Genomic DNA, 19,370 nt, shown 5'->3' with positions numbered 1-19,370 from the left:
CTCCAAAGTAAGAAAGTTGTTGTACAGAAACAGGTCTGCGTTAATTGAGAAATGTCAGTAAAGGTGTCTGGATTCTGTGTAACACGCTAAGTTTCAGGAGAAATCAAGGTTGTTGAGGTAAAGTTTGTAGCTACTGTCAAAAGTGACAACAGGAACTAATTTGTCTTGTAAACATTTAACTGTAGAAACTGTACACAATATAAAAACACAGGGTGTTGTACATTAATACATAGTACCGTTGTGGTATAAGAGCACTTGTGTGTGGTAACAGTAGCCTTACGTGATGTGTGCAGTGCTGTCAATTATGTTCCTTACTAATTTAATTATTTAATCCCATTTGTGTGTATTAGTCTACCAGTATTTCCTTAAGATCATAACAGTAAGAAACTTCAAAAGCTTTTTTTTGCTCTCAGTGTCATTAACAAGCCCATAGATTTAACACCACTGTCAATAAGACTATTCAGTCATTGGTCACACAGCTGAAACTTTGATCACACAAGCAAGTGTCAGACTTTATTGCTGTTAGCGTTATTGTCATAAAAGTGTCAAATCACCTGGCACCAGCAAAGGAAACAAGAGCACATGACTAGCAGTGAATCATGTTGTTTTCTACGAACGTAGCCACTCAAGACGTCGCTCACCTCAGTGCGGCTCCCATAGCACCCGACATCGCAACGCTCACAACCTCAGAGACGCCGCACTGCCATGGAAAAACGGGAACCAAAGATATTCTCTGCTGTTTCAGCCCTGGAGGAAGCTAACTAGAATGTCACAAACCACAGTTTAGCTACGATGAGCTTTCTTGTGCGGATCTCCGACCTGAACGTACTCTTACGATCTCACTCACGTTGTGTCGCTCTGCCTCCTTGTGCTCCTCGTGCTTCTGCAGGCTGGCTCGGCTGCCTCACGAGCTCAAATCTGCATTTATCACTACAACACACAGCTCGATGGACTAAAAGTGAGCTCCATAAGTCCAATCAATGTACAAGGGGACCCTCAAGGCCCACTTGAAGACGTCCCTATTGAAGAGCTTGGTGCATTATGGCTCATTGTAGAAAGAAACGGACCTTTATTAGGAGCTAACAAAACTAGCATTCTGTCTGAAAGACACTGTGAGTCCATTGTGTAAACAACACACACACAAACAGATAGAGACATCACCAACTGTCACAGGTTGCGTAAGGGCAGAAGTCACAAATAACGCACTTCGTTTAACAATCCGGACCAGTTCAGCCAAAAAAATTTAGCTTGCTTCAGACCAAAAAAGCTAACGTAGCTAACATTAAAGTAACGCTTATAGCCACCAGTTTACTATTACACTAAATCAGCAAACTATCAGATGACAATACGTACACACAGGAATAAATCAAGAAGTGTTTTATTCCTCTTAAACCACAGCGATTTGTTAACTATTTCCATTTGTATTAATTAAAGACTGCTTAGATTGCAACTCTGCTTAGTTTTAATCCATTTATATTTATGTATAATGTCGTGGAATGTCCAAAAAGAAAAGAGTTCCCTCTTTTTCTGTCTAGAAACCGTACTTACTTATAGCTTTACCTCTGACTAAGCGCTGATACTGAAGACTCCTTCTAGAAATGGCAAATAAATTTTCCCTCATATAGTAGAAGCTTCACCAAGAGAGACAGACAGATATATATATATGTATATATATATATATATATATATATATATATATATATATATATATATTCATTCATTCATTCATTCATTTTCTACCGCTTATCCGAACTACCTCGGGTCACGGGGAGCCTGTGCCTCTCAGGCGTCATCGGGCATCAACGCAGGATACACCCTGGACAGAGTGCCAACCCATCACAGGGCACACACACACACACTCATTCACTCACGTAATCACACACTACGGACAATTTTTCCAGAGATGCCAATCAACCTACCATGCATGTCTTTGGACCGGGGGAGGAAACCGGAGTACCCGGAGGATACATTCACTCACTATATATATATATATGTATATGGACGCAATAGGATGTTACCTAATTTACATCCATTGTTTCTGTAGAAAATGAACATCACTGTCTCTTATCAGGTTATTCAAATTGCTCCCCAGGTTTATGTCCGAGAGCTGAGAAGAAAGCTTCATCTTAATCCCTCATCAACCTGGAACAACATAAAGGGACGTTTAAAACTTCCTGTGCTTCCTTTCATAGTTGAATTCATGGCACTTGTAAATAACTTTGAGTTTAGCCATGTCCAAATACTTTGTATGTATTTTTTATGTCGTTTTTTAGATCTTATTTATTGTTGTTGTGATTTTACTGTATTTTATTTTATCTTGGCTCAATAAAGGTTATTTATTTCCTATTTAGAGACTTCATAGATCAAGTTCAGAATTAAATAAAGATATTTTGCCTGCATTTGGCTGCAAAAATGAACGCGATATCGGTTTCCATCTCCCCACAGAAAGAACGAGGGATAAGGCACAGGGAGAGAGAGATCGGATCTCAGGAGAATGTCAGGAATCTGTGCGGTGATCAGTGCATCAGTGCATGCTTACATGCATTTGCCTTCTGGAGATGCTCTGCACAGTCGAATGCTTACACAATAAATTGTCCTATTTAAAACATCGACTATTTATAGCAGCGGTGGAAGCAGCGAGACTCGCCGTCCGAGCAACCGGCAGGAATCGGTCCGCTAATCACGAACCCGGAGCTGAACAGCGTGGGTGGAGCTAAACTGCTGATGTAAGAAGTAAACAGATAAGCAGGCGTAGGTATCTCTAGTCTATACAGTGTCTCATTCTGGTATCTGTGATAGTGATGCCATCACAACCCAACACACACAAAACAGACCAAACTGATCAAACCATGACGCTGTGGTATAAGGCGAATAAAACACTGCACGACATGCTGATGCAGAAAAATAATCAACTATGGGCTGGTAAGAGGAACTATCTTGTTGTCGTTGTGGTGACTTGTTACTATACTATAGAGTCTGCTTTGGCATTGGTTCAGAAAAGACACAGGCTATATATTTACTCTCTCTCTTCTTCTCTCTTGCTGTCACTCTCTCTCTCTATCCCCCCTCTCTCTCTCTGCTCTCTCTCACTCTCTTTCTCTCTCTCTCTGCTCTCTATCATTCTCTCTCTCTCTACCCCTCTCTCATTCTCTCTCTCTCTCTCTCCCTCTCTCTCTACCCGCTCTCACTCTCTCTCTCTCTCTCTACCCCTCTCACTCTCATTCTCTCTCTCTCTCTCTCTACCCCCACACACTCTCTCTCTCACACACACTCTCTCTCTCTGCTCTCTCTCTCTGTCTCTCTCTCTACCCCCACACACACTCTCTCTCTCACACACACTCTCTCTCTCTGTCTCTCTCTCTGTCTCTCTCTCTCTACCCCCCCACACACACTCTCTCTCTCTGCTCTCTCTCTCTACCCCCCCACACACACTCTCTCTCTCTGCTCTCTCTCTCTACCCCCTCTCACTCTCTCGCTCATTCTCTCTCTCTCTCTCTGTCTCTCTCTCTGTCTCTCTCTCTCCACCCCCCCACACACTCTCTCTCTCACACACACTCTCTCTCTCTGCTCTCTCTCTCTGTCTCTCTCTCTACCCCCTCTCACTCTCTCTCTCTCTGTCTCTCTCTCTGTCTCTCTCTCTCACACACACTCTCTCTCTCTGCTCTCTCTCTCTGTCTCTCTCTCTACCCCCCTCTCACACTCTCTCTCTCTCTCTCTCTCTGTGAGAAAGTGCAGGCCACAATGCCCTTACAATAAGAGCCATTAATCAGCCGAGGTAAGTATGACTCCACACAGCCAGGGTGTGAATGGAGACACCTCCTCTTCTCTTTACTCTTCACGCTCAATATTATAGCTGCATTTGAGAAATCTAGTATAAAACTACACATTTATTCCTTGCTTTATAATCACAATGGAAAAAATATAGCTGCAAGCAGCGATGGCGGGCCTTCGCACGTTTGTTCATCGCTATACGGTGCCTTCCAGAAAACAATGCACGGTGGGCAAGTGCATCAAGTGGGTAAATATCAGTGGACTATTTTATGTTGTTACTGACCCATTTGGGGACTGTAGGTAAATGAAACCCCACATTATAGAGAAATGGGGGCGCTAGTGAGCCACTTAAGAGACACACCTTTGTCTGACCTCTTTGTCCACACTTAACAGCCGACAAATGTGATGTATGTGTCAAATTTGAAGTTAATACAAGCACGCCAAAAGCCTTAAATATGCCTGAAATAAAAGTAAACTTTGACACGATGCCATGGCAACAGTGTTTGAGATATCAAAAATCCGTTCGCAATTTCGCATCTGCAATATCTCTGCGTCATGGTGGCCAAGTCTGGTCTCAATTGCATGAATCCCCTAGGAGGAGTATTTAAAAGTTTACCGCATGAAGCTGACAAAAAATCCACCTTTGTGACTGACACACTTCCTGGGGCCTGTTGGTGGCGCTATACCCGGGACTCACAATAAGCACATCGATGCGATCGGAATCCTTGGCCGAACATACACACCGCGTGTCATCACAATAAGACATTTTTTGCTTTAGATATTAGACACTTTCTGTTTCTCTGAATTCGCCATAACTTTGTCGCCTCGCCATGGCAGCACCGTTCGAGATATCAAAAATCCCTTCGCAATTTAGCAAGTGCAATGTCTTGGCATCATGTTCACCACTTTTGGTGTCAATCGCATGAATTCCCTAGGAGGAGTATTTAAAAGTTCACCACATGCAACTGTTGTGACTGACACACTTCCTGGCGCCTGTTGGTGGCGCTATGTCCGAGATTCACAATAAGCACATCGATGCGATCGGAATCCTTGGCCGAACATACACACCGCGTGTCATCCCAATAAGACATTTTTTGCTTTAGATATTAGACACTTCCTGTTTCTCTGAATTCGCCATAACTTTGTCGCCTCGCCATGGCAGCACCGTTCGAGATATCAAAAATCCCTTCGCAATTTAGCAAGTGCAATGTCTCGGCATCATGTTCACAACGTTTGATGTCAATCGCATGAATTCCCTAGGAGGAGTATTTAAAAGTTCACCGCATGCACTTATAAAACAATCCAAAATGGCCGACTTCCTGTTGGGCGGAGCTCATAGTTTAGAGCGCGAAAGTTGTTCGGGTCGATGAGATCTATATGCGTACCAACTCTCGTACATGTGCGTACATAATTGCCCGATCTGTGCACCAATGTTTGTTTTTGCATTACAGGGGGCGCTACAGAGCCCCCCTGCCACGCCCGTATTCCAACCTTTGTCCAATCCTAGTGTCGCGCGACTCTGACGTGTGTGCCAAATTTCAAGAGTTTTCGAGCATGTTAAGGGACCCCAATTGGCCAATGTGTGGGAAAAAAAAAAAAAAAAAAAAAAAAAAAAAAAAAAAAAAAAAAAAAAAAATAATACTCCCGAGGAAAAACAATAGGGCTTCGCACCATTCGGTGCTCAGGCCCTAACAAGATTAATCCCAAACAGCCTGGAATGTCCCCAGGGACCAGTACAGGAAGTCTTGAGACTCTTACTGTATATCCAACTCCCCTAACGTACACATACCACCACAATGACACGAGCATGCTGGGACTTGATTTGCTGGTTCATTTATTCATTTTGCAAACACTTTTATTCTCAGGAACTTACAAATGAATGAGAAGTTGTCTCAAGATCACAAAATGGGCCCTGTGCCAGGGCTTGGGATTTAAACCCACAACCTTCTTCTCAGGTGCATAGAAGCTTCACTAGTGATTTACAGATCTCTCATGATCGTATCCTTGTCTGTGATGTGTCTGGAGTAATTTATTCATCTCCTACTACAGAAATTTGCCAACATTGACATTTTCTTTCTTTTAATGATATTGCAATTATTTTACCTTTGATGTGGAACATCTGTAAAATAAGTAAGTTAATGTTATCACATACGTTATAACAGAAAATACAAATCTTTCCCTCAATCATTCTCTCTTACATTCTCTCTCTCTAATTCTCTCTGTCATTCTCTCTCTCTCACTCTCTCTCTGCATCTCTCTCTCTCATATTCTCTCTCTTTCTCTCTCTCTCTCTCTCTCTCTCACTGCATCTCTCTCTCTCTCATATTCTCTCTCTCTCTCTCTCTCTCTCACTGCATCTCTCTCTCTCTCATATTCTCTCTCTCTCTCTCTCTCTCTCTCGCTCTCTCTCACTGCTTGTAATGTTATGGAGAAAGCACAAAGCTCTCTGTCCTAATGACTTCACCCTTTTACAAAGTGCTATAATTTGAAGCGCCTATGATTCAAGTTATTGTTAAAGAAATTATAATATTTTAGAACAAACATCTTCATATAAACCTGTAATTAAAGAATCAGACTCGAGAACCAATCGGATTTGAGAATTCAACTGAGCTGTTGTATGAGTTTTTATTTAATTCTCCTGAATAATTATTTATGGCTGTTGTTGCTTTGGGAAACCGAGACCCTCGGATTCTCTCTCAGCTTCCAGCTGTCAGGAGCAAACATTCGGATTTTCCGGGTGTCCCTGTGGACCGACATGGGTTTCAAACTTCTAGAACCTTCTGTAGTGTAACCATAATTGTGGTTAGATAAATGCGTCGAACCGTGGGCTGCAAAGTGGCGCAAATGTCTAACGTTTTATTCTACCATCAACAGTGGGAGTCTGTCAGGAGTCTAATTGTGCTCACATTCTGTGTGGGTTTCGTTTCATCCCTGTACATCAGAGTGATGCTGCGGGCACTTGACTCAAGTCATTTTATTTGCAGGGTTTGTTAAGACACAGTAGCTGCCAGCTGGGAATCAAAGCGTAAACCTTATATATTTAAAAAAAAAAAAATCTACATGTTAGTGGATTTATTTTGTAACTGGTTTTACTAGTTTTAGTACCCTGTTAGGTTTAGTAACTATTTTATATCATTCTCTATACTATACATTCTCAGTCTTGACTGTATATAACACTAGAATGTGTCATTATGGAATAGACTAGCTATTGAATGGTGTGATTATTGCCAAGTCTTGCATAAGGAACCGATGATATCATGTTTCTCAAATCAGTTGCTTGACGATTCCTTTTAATTCATTTCATCTTTGGCACATTTCATTTCACAGATGGTGTTTATGAGTATGCATGATTATATAAAGGTTATATAAAGTGATGAGAGTAAGAGCAATGCGTTTGAAAAACACGTGTGGAAATGCATGCAGGCGATGCAACAGTTACATAAGTGCGTCTTGGCAGAGAAAAAAAAAATGACCTGGCGTTTAATCAGCGTTGTTGTTGTTGTTGTTTACAGGTAAACATTTGCAGTCGGCGCGCGCGTGCGCTTGGCTTTACATCACACACACAGTCAATAATTTCCCCTAAACATGCACTAAGACATGCAATGATGTAAAAAAATGGCTCTTCTTGTAAACATTGTCGCTTTCAGTGATGCATAAAAACATCCCGGATGTTTAGATTTCATCCCACATTCCTGCATCACTACAGTGGAAAATATCTAAAATTATATTCCTTCCTTCCATCAGCATCGACATTAATATTTTCTCTCTCTCAAACCAAACGCATGAGTTAAATTCACACGAGCTTACGTGTAATTTCCGTGCTGTTCTTCTTAACTTCTCCTCCGTTATTATATTTCCTGCTTTTGACACAATTCTCACAGCTGAACTGAGCGCTCGCGCTCTGATCCGCTCCCTGTCCGAGAACGAACCGTTTGTGTGTGATCGACTCTTTCCCAAGAGAATCGATTCGCAGGATCCATTCGCATCGCCTTTGTAAGATGTACAGTACATTCGCCTGACATCTTGGACCAGTGTTGTACAACGTTCCAGCTCGTGTTCGATCATAAATAAATAATAAAAAAAAACTGACACGATTTGATTCACTTAAATGGTTTGTCCAAAGGAACCGATTCTTGAAACGACTCGTTAAGGACAGCTAGGATTCTGTCAGATAAGCTTTCCTAATCCCTACACAAAAGTGCATTATCCCTATTCATGTGCCTTCAGGACAGGTCTTGCTTTTCAGCTTCACTGGCAGGTGGACTGACTGTAAACTGGTATATACACCTACCGTCCACTTTAATAGAAACACTTGTATTACACCTGTGCAATCATTTAATTATCCAGTAATGTGGCAGGAGCATAATTAACATCATGAAGATACATGATCAAGCTATAGTTGAAGTTCACGTCAAACATTGTGATAGGAAAAAATGTAATCTCCGTGTTTGTGGCATGTTTGTTGGTGGCATACAGGCTGGTTTGAGTTTTCCATAAAAATTAATGGCCTGGACTGGTTCGAGTTGACCGAGAGAGTCTCTCAGATTGTTGAACGTTCAACATTGAGGTTGATGATCTACAACAGTTGAAGACCACATAGGGTTCCACTTCTGTCAACCAAGAACCTACCGTGGCTTCAGTGGGCACAGGCTTACTGAAATGCCACCTGGTCTTTTCCTAATTATTGACCTGCCAGTTTCAGTGAGATCACTGACTGTGATTTGAGCTGCACGGTTTGTAACTGTTGGGCTTGGGCTTTATACCTTGGGCTTTATATAAAGTCACTTTGTTTGAAATCTGCTCTCTGTGAGTTACTCTGTGTACTAAGAGCATCATTATTACATAAAAAATATTATTATTCTTATTCTGGCATTGTTCTGGATATTAAACCTGTGATTCATTTATCGGTCGATCCTTGTCAAATATTCTTATAATACAGATGCATTCTGAACTTCTGTACATTTTATTGCACCGACCTTGACAGGTGGGGGTAAATGTTATGTAATCTTCACATAATACTGATATCAAGAGGAACATTTATGAATCTTTGGCCTAGTTCTGTGCTAATCGTGAAACAAAAAAGACAATGAATTTGATGTCTACATTTTTGGCATCTAATCCTATTTTCATATTAATCTAAAGAGCATTAAGCACAAATAAAAATGGCAGAACTCCTAAAATAGTGCACTATACAGTAAATATAATGCAGTTTTTGATAAACCCAACACACTAAAGGGAGGCTGTTAGGGGGGGGAACTGCAGCATCCCATAAGATACTGTGTGGTGATCTGAGTGGTCATTTCCATAAGTACAGAATATCATTGTTTTATATATATATATATATATATATATATATATATATATATATATATATATATATATATATATATATATATATATATATGTATTTATGTAATTTGATACGACTTGGTACGACTTTCGTACGACAACGAAAAACAACAGAGAAGCAAAGGGTGAAAAATTCTATAGGAAACAGCTTATAATACGAAAGCTGTATTGTTGAACCATGACCTGTAAACACAGAAATATTACTCAATACACCATCATGTGGTCAGGATCAGAATGCAGGGCCATGGCTTATGAAATACTTTTCGACATTTATTATCAAACATAGGTCTAAACAGTAGTGTGCAAAAATTAAAAAAAAACATTTTGTGAACACTAGTCAGCATCTGTTCAGCATGATGGTGCAGCTGGATCCAGGGTTCCTTGTTCAAGGCCAAGTTTGAGTTACTGTCTGTGTTGTTTCACGTGTTCTGTGTGGGTTTCTCACGTGTCTCCTCATTTCTCTAAATAATGCCAGTAGAAGGACTGGCTACTCTTCATGGTGCTAGTTATGAATGTGTGTGACTCGTGTCCTTACCTCCTAACCAGTTTTCCTGCGATAGTCTCCAGATCCATCATTATACTGACCGGGATAATGCACATACTGATGAATGAACACATGCAAGAAAGTTTAGTAATAAAAAAAAAAAAAAAAAAAAAAACTGAAAACATAGAAGAGTTTTCACGTCCTGTGCTTGTTAAAAGTATCACCGGCTCAGTCGGTGAGTCAGATCGTTCCGTATGTGCGTCTTAACCGTGTTTCTCACAGAGGAGTTGAATATTCTTGCAGCGGTGTAGCAGCTTGTGAGCAGTTCAGTGTCACTGCTTTGGCTCAGTGTGTAAATGCTGCTGATGAACCTCAGTGGGGTCTACGATGGAGGTGCTGAGAGGACTCTGAGCGAAGGGGTTTTCGCTTCGTACAGTCGGGGTTCTCTCCGTCTGTCTAATACTGTCTCCCATCCAATCTCTTGGAGCTGCACCTGAAACCAACGCACCAGGAGAAATGACACGTTAAAGTGAAATTTTGGTTTTAGTTGTTTATTTATTTTTTTTTTTTTAATGCTTGTATCACTTTTCAGCTCAAATTCACAATAGAATTCCCTGTTCTAAAACCTGTATTTATTTTTTTTATTTACTCATTTTACTGTTTTATTTTCTGTAATATATTTTAGCACATTAATCAGAAATATTATGTTGAATTTTCATGGTTCATCGGGTGGTTTGAATCTTTCATTTATTTTTTGTTCTGTTCTGTGATTTTACAAGCTGCCCACGAGGTCCTGTGTCTGTCTCAGGATGATTACTGAGAGCTATCGGCCTCAAAGACCGTTTGAAGGGCAAAAGCTTCTCTGTAACTATGCTTTTGGCTCTGTTTTGCATTACCAGACATTTAAGGATGCGTCTTTGGATGTAATGCATTCAGGCTCGTTAATGTGCGTATTTGTGTAGATGAATGTATTTAACCCTTGTGTGTTGTTTGTATTTTTGTTACTCAGCCAGTGTTCGTGGGTCTGTTCGACCCGCTGTATTTTTTTGGTTTTTAATTCAACACAATCAAAAATTTTATGTTAAAACACTCTACAGATGTTTACTTCATCCCAATTACAAGCAATATAAACAGCATATATGGTTAATATTTGCCCTTTACCTTTATTACATCACATTTTTATTTAAAGTGCTACTTGTTTTTTGTTGTTTTTTAATAAAATGTAATAAAAAAAAAGAAAATCAAATTTAATCAAGTTATGAGTGGAAAAAAAAATCAACAAATTTACAAGGAAGCAAAGTTTTTCAAAACTATTGATGTTTATGAATATAGGTCCCACAGACTCGAACAACATACAAGGGTTAAAACTTCCCACCAATTCGACATATATAAAAGGATGAACGAATATTACCTGGTATCACTTGCATTGCTGAATTTGTACCGTAGTTTGTACAAATCTCTCCATCAGCAGACTGAGGTTTCTTCTGCAGTGAGAATAGGTTTCAGCACCACAGCTGTACACAGTAATACTAATAGAAATGTTTTCGTCTTACTGATGTTAATCAACCTGAGAACAGATGGTTATTGGGACCATTGATCCTCCTCTGTCTTGGTACTTGAAGATACTAAAGAGTGGGGAAAAAACATATTGAAGGAATATTTCAGTCATCAGCGCTAATCTAATTGTAGGTCATTTATATTATAGAGCACTGGCATGTGTGTAACTTGTGTGAAATAATAAAGTACTTTAGAAGGCATTAGTGCAAAGTAAAGGCAAAGTCAAAAGGAAAATATAAGCCTTTCTTTTAATTAAAACGATTTAATATACACTTTTGCCTATTGCAACATGATTGGCTCTTATATTTTATGACATAATTCCACTTGTCAATACTGTTTTTTACACAGTTTTCACATCTTACCCAGTCACGTTAATGCACTCAGAAGGGACTTAATCATAAAACACATGTTTTAGGACGACTTAACTGACGTTTTCTCATAAACACTCTGAAATCTACCTTGATTTTCCAGACAACAGTGCATTACACCTTAGAGACATCTTGAACGGCCCAAGGTTCTGAAGGAAGAAAAGTAAAAGTCGTTGAGTTTATGATACAGGGCAGGGTCACAATACCGAAGACTTTATGTAATATAATATGATTTATTTTGCATGCAGTGTAGTGTAGTAGTGTAAATCGGAGCACTTTCTAATTCCGTCATCACTCATTCCCGTTCCCATGTGCTGTATTCTCCACATTTGGGTTGATACAGAATATAAAAAGAAGACCAGGAGCTTTAGATCCTCTAGACGAGCTAAAACGTTACTATGGTGAGCTGTGGATATCAAAGCCTGTAGGTGGAGCATGAGAGTAATAAAAAGACATGATGCTTGAAGTCTCAGACATGGCTGAATGATGTCACCTGAGATGTAGTCCTGTCAGAGGAAGACGGCTGTGTGGTTCCTTCCTCATGCTGCCTGGAGCTCTGCGACTGCCGCTGCTTCATTATGTACTCGTAGGTGCTCATGCCTTTATATACTACAGAGAGAGAGAGAGAGAGAGAGAGAGGGAGAGCAAGAGAGAGAGAAATGTAATTGATAAGTATAAATAAAGCAAAAATACTGTCCCTATTCATTGCGTTCAGTTGTTTTTGCATGCTGATTAGGAGAAAGTCATTCTGGAGATTACAGTCCAAACACAATTTTTATTCTATGTTTCTATACTTCTATAAACATGCTTTCTAGGCTTTGGGTACTGACTATTTTAGAGCAATTGTTTCTTTTTGTTTGAATGGTATGAAGCTATTTGGAGCATCAGCAGAGGAGTAAACAGTAAACAAGTGGAATTGGGAAAAAGGGCCAATATATATACATAGGGTATAAATACGGCGATCAGTGATCGAGGAACATGACTAAGTAATAAAGCATTGGCTCGGGAGATCATTTTTAATGAGGTAACCATGATCTAATATGGATAGTGGAACGTAAAAAGAGTCAGCAGCATGCAGAGAGTGGTAAGCCATAGAGGTCAGACGTAAAGGTTTTCTGACGGCAAAATACGGCTTATGTGATTACTACACACACCTGTGGTACACATAAGCCATAAAACATTTGCTGCCAAATTATATTGGCTTGTATTATTAGTTAGCCCAGTGTTTACTATTAAATGTCTTTTAATTTATTAAAGATATAGTATTATACGTTTCCTTTGGCAAAAGTAACAACTTGATTGACTAAACCGATCCATACATCATTTAATTTATTGACTCGGTTAAGCAAATAAACCGGGTGAGCCAGTTGTTTCTGAAACCCCCGGGACGTGTGCACTCACGCAGGTATATGTGGAAGATCAGTAAGTGGCACAGTAGTAGGAGTGAGGCGAGTGCGATGATGACAGTGATGACAGCCAACACGAGGAGACTGGCAGAACTGGTCTGTACTGGTGCTACGGGCAGGAACGCTAACCATGTCGTGCTTCCGTTAACAGCTGTGTAGAGATATTACAGGAGTAGCAATTAATCACCGATTCATTATATGATGAACACGTTATAATGCTAAATCTGATAATAGCGTTAGCCAAACTAAACTTGAATAACACACCTTGGGCTTTCAGTTTATAGTAGTATTGAGTGAATGAGAGGAGGATTGACATAATCTGTTAAACTAAACTGTAAATCTATTGGGGTCTGGGGTTTGCAGTGTCTGAAAAACTTCTGCTTCACTCTTATTTTGGGACGCAACACGCACGGGAGATGTAAGACCTAGGTGCTGATCAAGACACGGTTTAAAAGGATCGCTCACGTTTTCACCTTGGAAAGCAGTCGCTGTACGAAGAATGGAAGGATTCACAAAGTGTTCGATGAAGACGAAGGCGATGACCAGGACGAGGAGGAACACTCCGCAAGCAGCCGAAAGCACGGCCACAAAAAATAGCCTGGGGACAGAAAGCGCAGGAACACCGCAAACTTTATTTCCAATGATTTCTCTTGCAGAAGGATATTTCTGTTCTGGATATTTACCAGTAGTTCCTTCTTCCTACACAGTTGTTGAGCCAGTTGCAATGATGGTCAAAGTCTGCAATGCACTTGTTGCAGCTGCCGCAGTGTTTCACTTTAGATCCCCTGCAGAGAGACAGTAAACAAGCTGACTCAGACAGGATGCTGGGCTTCTCTTTGTTGTAGCAACAGTTATAGTTGAAAACAGCAATAGAGCAATACAGTGCTCGCTCTGTGAGGTGCTAATTAACGCCTTGCGCGCGCGTTACAATGAGGGGTGTAAGGAAGCTGTATTCTAAAACCACAGATTAAAAATAAAACCGTACACTGTATTCTTTCGGTCGATCGGCTGCTATTGTTTACTTCTGTAAACTTCACATTCAATCCAGGGTATCTACAACAAAACTCAAGTCAAGTCATGCTGTTTTTTTTTTTTAAAAGTTTAGAAACTATAAGGGGGGGCACGGTTTCTTAGTGGTTAGCACGTTCCTCTCACACCTCCAGGGTCGGGGTTCGATTCCCGCCTCCGCCTTGTGTGTGTGTGGAGTTTGCATGTTCTCCCCGTGCCTCGGGGGTTTCCTCCGGGTACTCCGGTTTCCTCCCCCAGTCCAAAGACATGCATGGTAGGTTGATTGGCATCTCTGGAAAATTGTCCGTAGTGTGTGAGTGTGTGAGTGAATGAGAGTGTGTGTGTGTGTGCCCTGCGATGGGTTGGCACTCCGTCCAGGGTGTATCCTGCCTTGATGCCCGATGACGCCTGAGATTGGCACAGGCTCCCCGTGACCCGAGGTAGTTCGGATAAGCGGTAGAAGATGAGTGAGTGAGAAAGAAACTATAAGTACACTTGGGTCTGATTTTCGGTATCGTGAGCGAACAAACTCTCTATGGAGCTCCAGGTTTGTCTCCCTAAAACCGTGACATCTGTATTAAGATTAAATTCCTTCCAATAAATTTGACTAAAACGGAAATACTTCATGAAATTTCACCCTGGTGCTTAAGCATAAAGCTACATTTAAGGATCTTGGTGTAACTCTAGTCGCTAGCTTATTATCTGATTCTATAAATCAGCTTATTATTCGAGAAACATGAGAACACGAGAAACTACTAGTCCAAACTAGTAGAACTTGAGGCCAAGAGCATTACCAGGGATGCCTCCACACATCTCATTAATAATTTCTAATTCCTAAGACACACAGAATACACTTTAAACAGGAAGGAATCTGTTGAAGCTGTTGATCTTTGGATCAAGCCCAAATGTAAATTATTTAATATAATCTGTCTATTACATGATATAATTCCATATTAACCCTATTCACCCACTCGTTCTTGAGATATCGCGCTAACGATGATCTCAAACAGAACACGGACTGCGCTGGATATATGTTCCGGAGGCACAATATAACCCTTCCTGAACCGAACTTTGCTCAGCTGTCAGACCTTTGTATATTTTTCACAGCTCTGCCAATGAAAGATGATTTTCATGACCTCAGTGCTCCAGGGCTTGATATTTGTACGTATTTACGTAACCTGGCTTATTCCTGGAGCTGTTACGGTTTAAAAGGTGTTGTGCAAGGCGTCACCGGTGTCACTCTGACACGTCTTGAAAACTAATAATACATTATTAAAAATAAATAAAGTAACATAAGAGACCATGACTGGCCTTGTACTGTACATACACATCAACGTCACACAGGTTGCAGTGCTGATTGTGTATGACATGCGGTTGCTTCTTCCTGTCGAACATGGGCATAGGGACGGAGTAATCCTTCTTCGAACGCACGGCATAGTCGGCCGGGTCCGTGGTCACCGCCGCCAGATGAGTCAATAAGTGTAGGATGAAGGCTGTACCGATCACCTGGTTAGACCTAAGTTAAGGTTCTAAATCTAGACACAAGGTAAACCGATCAAGTCGAAGTTATTTAGTGAATTCAGACGGACCGATGGTCAATTAAAACAGCACTTGAACATTAGACATTGTGACGCAGCCTGCTTTATGCTTTATGTTAAAGAGCCATCACTTGTCTGGGTCATGTGACTAAATCAAGTCAGTGTACTGTCTATTTGTCTAGTTCTATTTTTTTTCTTACTACACACATTTGGACTAATCTTCTAAATTACAATACAATACAATAGCTAAAAGTGCTATATCAAAAACTGAGCAGGATACTCCGTAAGAAATGTAGTTCCATGGTGGAGGCAGGAGTGGGATATAAACACCAAAGCCTACGATGGCCATGAAGCTGTATATGAGCCATGCCACTGGCTGAAGAACATGAAGTGGTGAGGACCATCCGTTGACTCTAGAGTGAACTGGCGATGTGACAAGTTCGCTGCTGCTTCCTTTCCATGTTGGCATGGTGCGTCTGAAACGCCGCTGGAAACAGCTGACCTGGAACACAGTGAAATAGTCTTTGCCTACATTGAAATGTTATTTGCATTATTATTTTCATTAAAACTCGTTCTTTAAATGTGACAGTGGAACTTAATTGCTAGACATTTTCTGCATTTTGCAGACACACTTATCAAGAACAACTTACACTTTTAGACAACTGAGAAATTGAGTGTTAAGGCCTTGCTCAGGGGGGCCAGTAGTGGCAGATTGGTGGACCTGGGATTCAAACTCACAACCTTCCAAATGGTAGTAAGTTTCTGTCCAATCTGAGCAATTGAGGCTAAGAACCTTGCTCAGTGGCAGCTTGGAAGACCTGAGATTTGAACTCACAACCTTCTGTCCAACACCTTAACCACATCACCACCACATTTACTTAAGATAAAATGCAACAAGGCCATACCTCCTTTACTGAAATTGACAGGCTCATAAATGACACCTTCTTTACTAGCACTGAAAGCACAGAAGATTTATCTTATTGTCTGGCACTTCTAGGCACAGAGGCAATGCCTTATTCAAGGATTCTGAGAGGAACACAACCAAAGGTATTTATGCTAACACACTAAAACTGATTAGCACTATAACTAATAGGCACAGAAGTCACACCGTCTTCACTGGGACTGGCAGACAAACAGACATACTGGGACTTAATAGCTAAGACTTAAAGGTCCAGAAGCTCTGCCTCTTTGACTAGGACTTATAGACTCAAAGGCCTCATCCTTTATTCACTTTAAATTCCTACATAAATCTCATATTTGATAACAAAACAATAAAGCACTGGTCATGTGTTATTGTATTTTACCAGTGCAGAGATGCCCAAATTCATTCAGTTATTGTCACTAAGCGGTTTTATCCAATGCAATGCATATTTCTACTTCTATGTCCTGATGTCTGAGCTCTCTAATACAGAATGTGTCTGTTGTGACTCAGTCTCATTTGCCAGTGAAGTGAGCTAGATATGAAAATGAGTCCAAATGCAAATGCACTGTTTAACCAGGAAAAGTTTACGGTTTGAAAAAAATGAAGCATGTCCTGTCAGAAACATGTTTCCCAGAGCTTCAGGATATGGCTGATTGTATTCTAGGTACAAATGCTTAGAGGTATAACAGATCACTCTATCTCGGGTGCTTTACGTTTATGAACTTGATTTTTCCCGGAGAAAATTTCAACTCAGGTTTGTTGTACAAGCAAGCTAAGCAACCTGGTTAAATAGACACCTGTTTAACTGTAGGGAGAAGTTCTTTACGCCAATCGATGTGGAAAATGAGCGAAGTAATTGGGTTGCCTAGCAAATACAACCACAAATCTCCTAGGCCGGTGTTTAGTACACTGCGTACCCGTCTCAGTCATTTACCTGAATGTTTTCTATGTGTTTATTCTTCCTTTCACTTCTATTAGTATATTTATATTTCATATTAACTGTATTTAATTATATTTGATCTAATTAGAGTTAGACCTAATGTAAATTTAATACTATTTCATCTGCATTTAGTATAATGTTTTACTTTTATTAGTCTCCTGCCTACTGTATCAAGCCCTATCAATAAACGACCTCTTTTTGTGTTTAGAATATTTTTTTTATTTATTTCATCTACCTCCTAGCGATATCAGCAATTTTTCAATTATATGTTCATTTTTACCTTCATAATTTGGTCTGATCTGTTTTGTTTTTATTTCCTATATACTGTATTTTATCTCCCTTTTTTTATTTCTATTAGTACACCTTCGGTTACTGTCTAAATCGTCAGGCTAGCTTTGCCTCTTCTTGTGTGTTGACAGTTTGCCTGTATTATTCTTTTACCCATATTTAGTATATCTTTTATTAGTCTTCTGCCTGTATTTGAACTTCCAGCCTGTGTTTAGTCTTTATTTATTCATTCATCTCTTTCTTTAGTTTAGTCTCTCTAATGTCTATAATATTGTTTTGTCTGCTTTCTATATCAGTAATTTTGTTTTAAAATATTATTTGACATTTATCAAAGTTGGCTTTTTTAAATGCCACAACCTTATAACCTTCTACTTCTTGTTCCTTTACAACAGTGTCTGCACATTTTTTTCAATGAGATTTACTTGTACTTCAACAATGGCCACACATCCATGCACTGCTATAGCCTTTATATTTATCACTGTACACATGTTTACATATATACCTATATATATTACATGCTGTACATATGTTTACATATATCTATATATATATTACATGCTGTACATGTGTTTACATATATATTACATTCTGTATGTATGTTTACATATATATTACATGTTGTACATATGTTTACATATATGCCTATATATATTACATTCTGTATGTATGTTTACATATATACCTATATATATTATATGATGTACATGTTTACATATATACCTATATATTACATGCTGTACACGTTTGCATATATACCTATATATTACATGATGTACATGTTTACATATAATATATATTATATGCTGTACACGTTTGCATATATACCTATATATTACATGCTGTACATATGTTTACATATATACCTATATATATTCTAAATCTTATTTAGATTTGTTTATATATATATATATATATATATATATATATATATATATATATTAAATGCTGTACATATGTTTACATATATACCTATATATTCTAAATCTTATAAATCTATCTATCTATCTATCTATCTATCTATCTATCTATCTAGTAGTCTATATTTCATTTGATTAGTGATATACATTTCATTTATATAGTGATTTAGTGTCTATTTCCATCTCTACAACTTTGTCTTTATAAATATATATAAATATAAAGACATATCGTAAGATATACATCATCAGACATGTTATAGTCTCATCACCCATTCAGAACTCACCTGATCTACAAAATCACTTAATTACTTTTTATTAGTCGTTAGATAGCTAGATGTTAGATGTTACTGTTGTTTTGAGAACTTTTATAAATGTTTACAGTGGGATGTTATTGTCTTAATAAGCACTAAATTATGAAGTTACCTGTTAAAAATACTCACGTTCGTCATTTTAGATGTTTATCAGCATTCTTAGACTTTCAGATGAATCATTCGTCGTCCAGTTTATATCCATAGACAATCATACAATTTCCCATACAGAAGTTATACAGATTATTACCTTCTCAGGTGGCACACTATCGCTTGGATACTACTGAGGTGTCGTTTGGGAGAGTCGGCTCTTTTCGGTGAAGAGTCGACTCCCATTTGCTACGAATCTGATCTAAACGTAAATTAAAGCAGTCATAATTCTAAATTGACTTAAAAAAAACCAAAACCTTGTTAATTACAATAAAATTATATTAAACTAGGATTTGTTTGAAAAAGAAAAAAACACAAATTTGCGAGATTTTGTTAATTAAAAGTAAGGGTGTAATTGTATTAA

At 39.2% G+C, this 19,370-nt stretch overlaps 2 protein-coding genes across 4 annotated transcripts in view; both read right to left on the bottom strand.

Annotated features, from left to right (window-relative positions):
• Window positions 1–7,738, bottom strand: part of LOC132840170 (tubulin polymerization-promoting protein) — a 21,412-nt gene extending 13,674 nt beyond the window's left edge. The window contains exon 1 of one of the 2 annotated variants that reach the window (XM_060861621.1): window positions 7,579–7,738. Coding sequence is in view for 1 of the 2 variants with exons in the window: in XM_060861620.1 (XP_060717603.1) it covers window positions 642–670 (29 nt within the window). In the remaining variant the exon portion in view is untranslated. Of the gene's footprint in view, window positions 1–641; window positions 773–7,578 lie in introns of those variants that run through there. The other variant, XM_060861620.1, reaches the window with a different exon arrangement.
• A 2,032-nt stretch (window positions 7,739–9,770) lies between these two features.
• zdhhc11 (zinc finger DHHC-type containing 11) lies at window positions 9,771–19,144 on the bottom strand. 2 transcript variants are annotated; one of them, XM_060861785.1, is made up of 11 exons: window positions 18,972–19,144; window positions 15,762–15,983; window positions 15,271–15,449; window positions 13,619–13,720; window positions 13,409–13,533; window positions 12,931–13,086; window positions 12,023–12,138; window positions 11,620–11,678; window positions 11,172–11,229; window positions 11,016–11,088; window positions 9,771–10,097 (listed from the first exon to the last, which is right to left on the bottom strand). In XM_060861785.1, the coding sequence occupies exons 2-11, from the start codon at window positions 15,948–15,950 to the stop codon at window positions 9,937–9,939; spliced, it is 1,218 nt and encodes a 405-aa protein (XP_060717768.1). In that variant the 5' UTR covers window positions 15,951–15,983; window positions 18,972–19,144; the 3' UTR covers window positions 9,771–9,936. The 2 variants fall into 2 exon arrangements, with proteins under 2 accessions (XP_060717768.1, XP_060717767.1); XM_060861784.1 differs by having other exon boundaries at window positions 9,772–10,097; window positions 18,989–19,144.
• Between the last annotated feature and the right edge of the window lie 226 nt (window positions 19,145–19,370).

The sequence above is a fragment of the Tachysurus vachellii genome, chromosome 25 (genome assembly GCF_030014155.1).
Source record: "Tachysurus vachellii isolate PV-2020 chromosome 25, HZAU_Pvac_v1, whole genome shotgun sequence".
NCBI lineage: Eukaryota > Metazoa > Chordata > Actinopteri > Siluriformes > Bagridae > Tachysurus > Tachysurus vachellii.
This window is presented reverse-complemented; position numbering and strand designations above follow the sequence as displayed.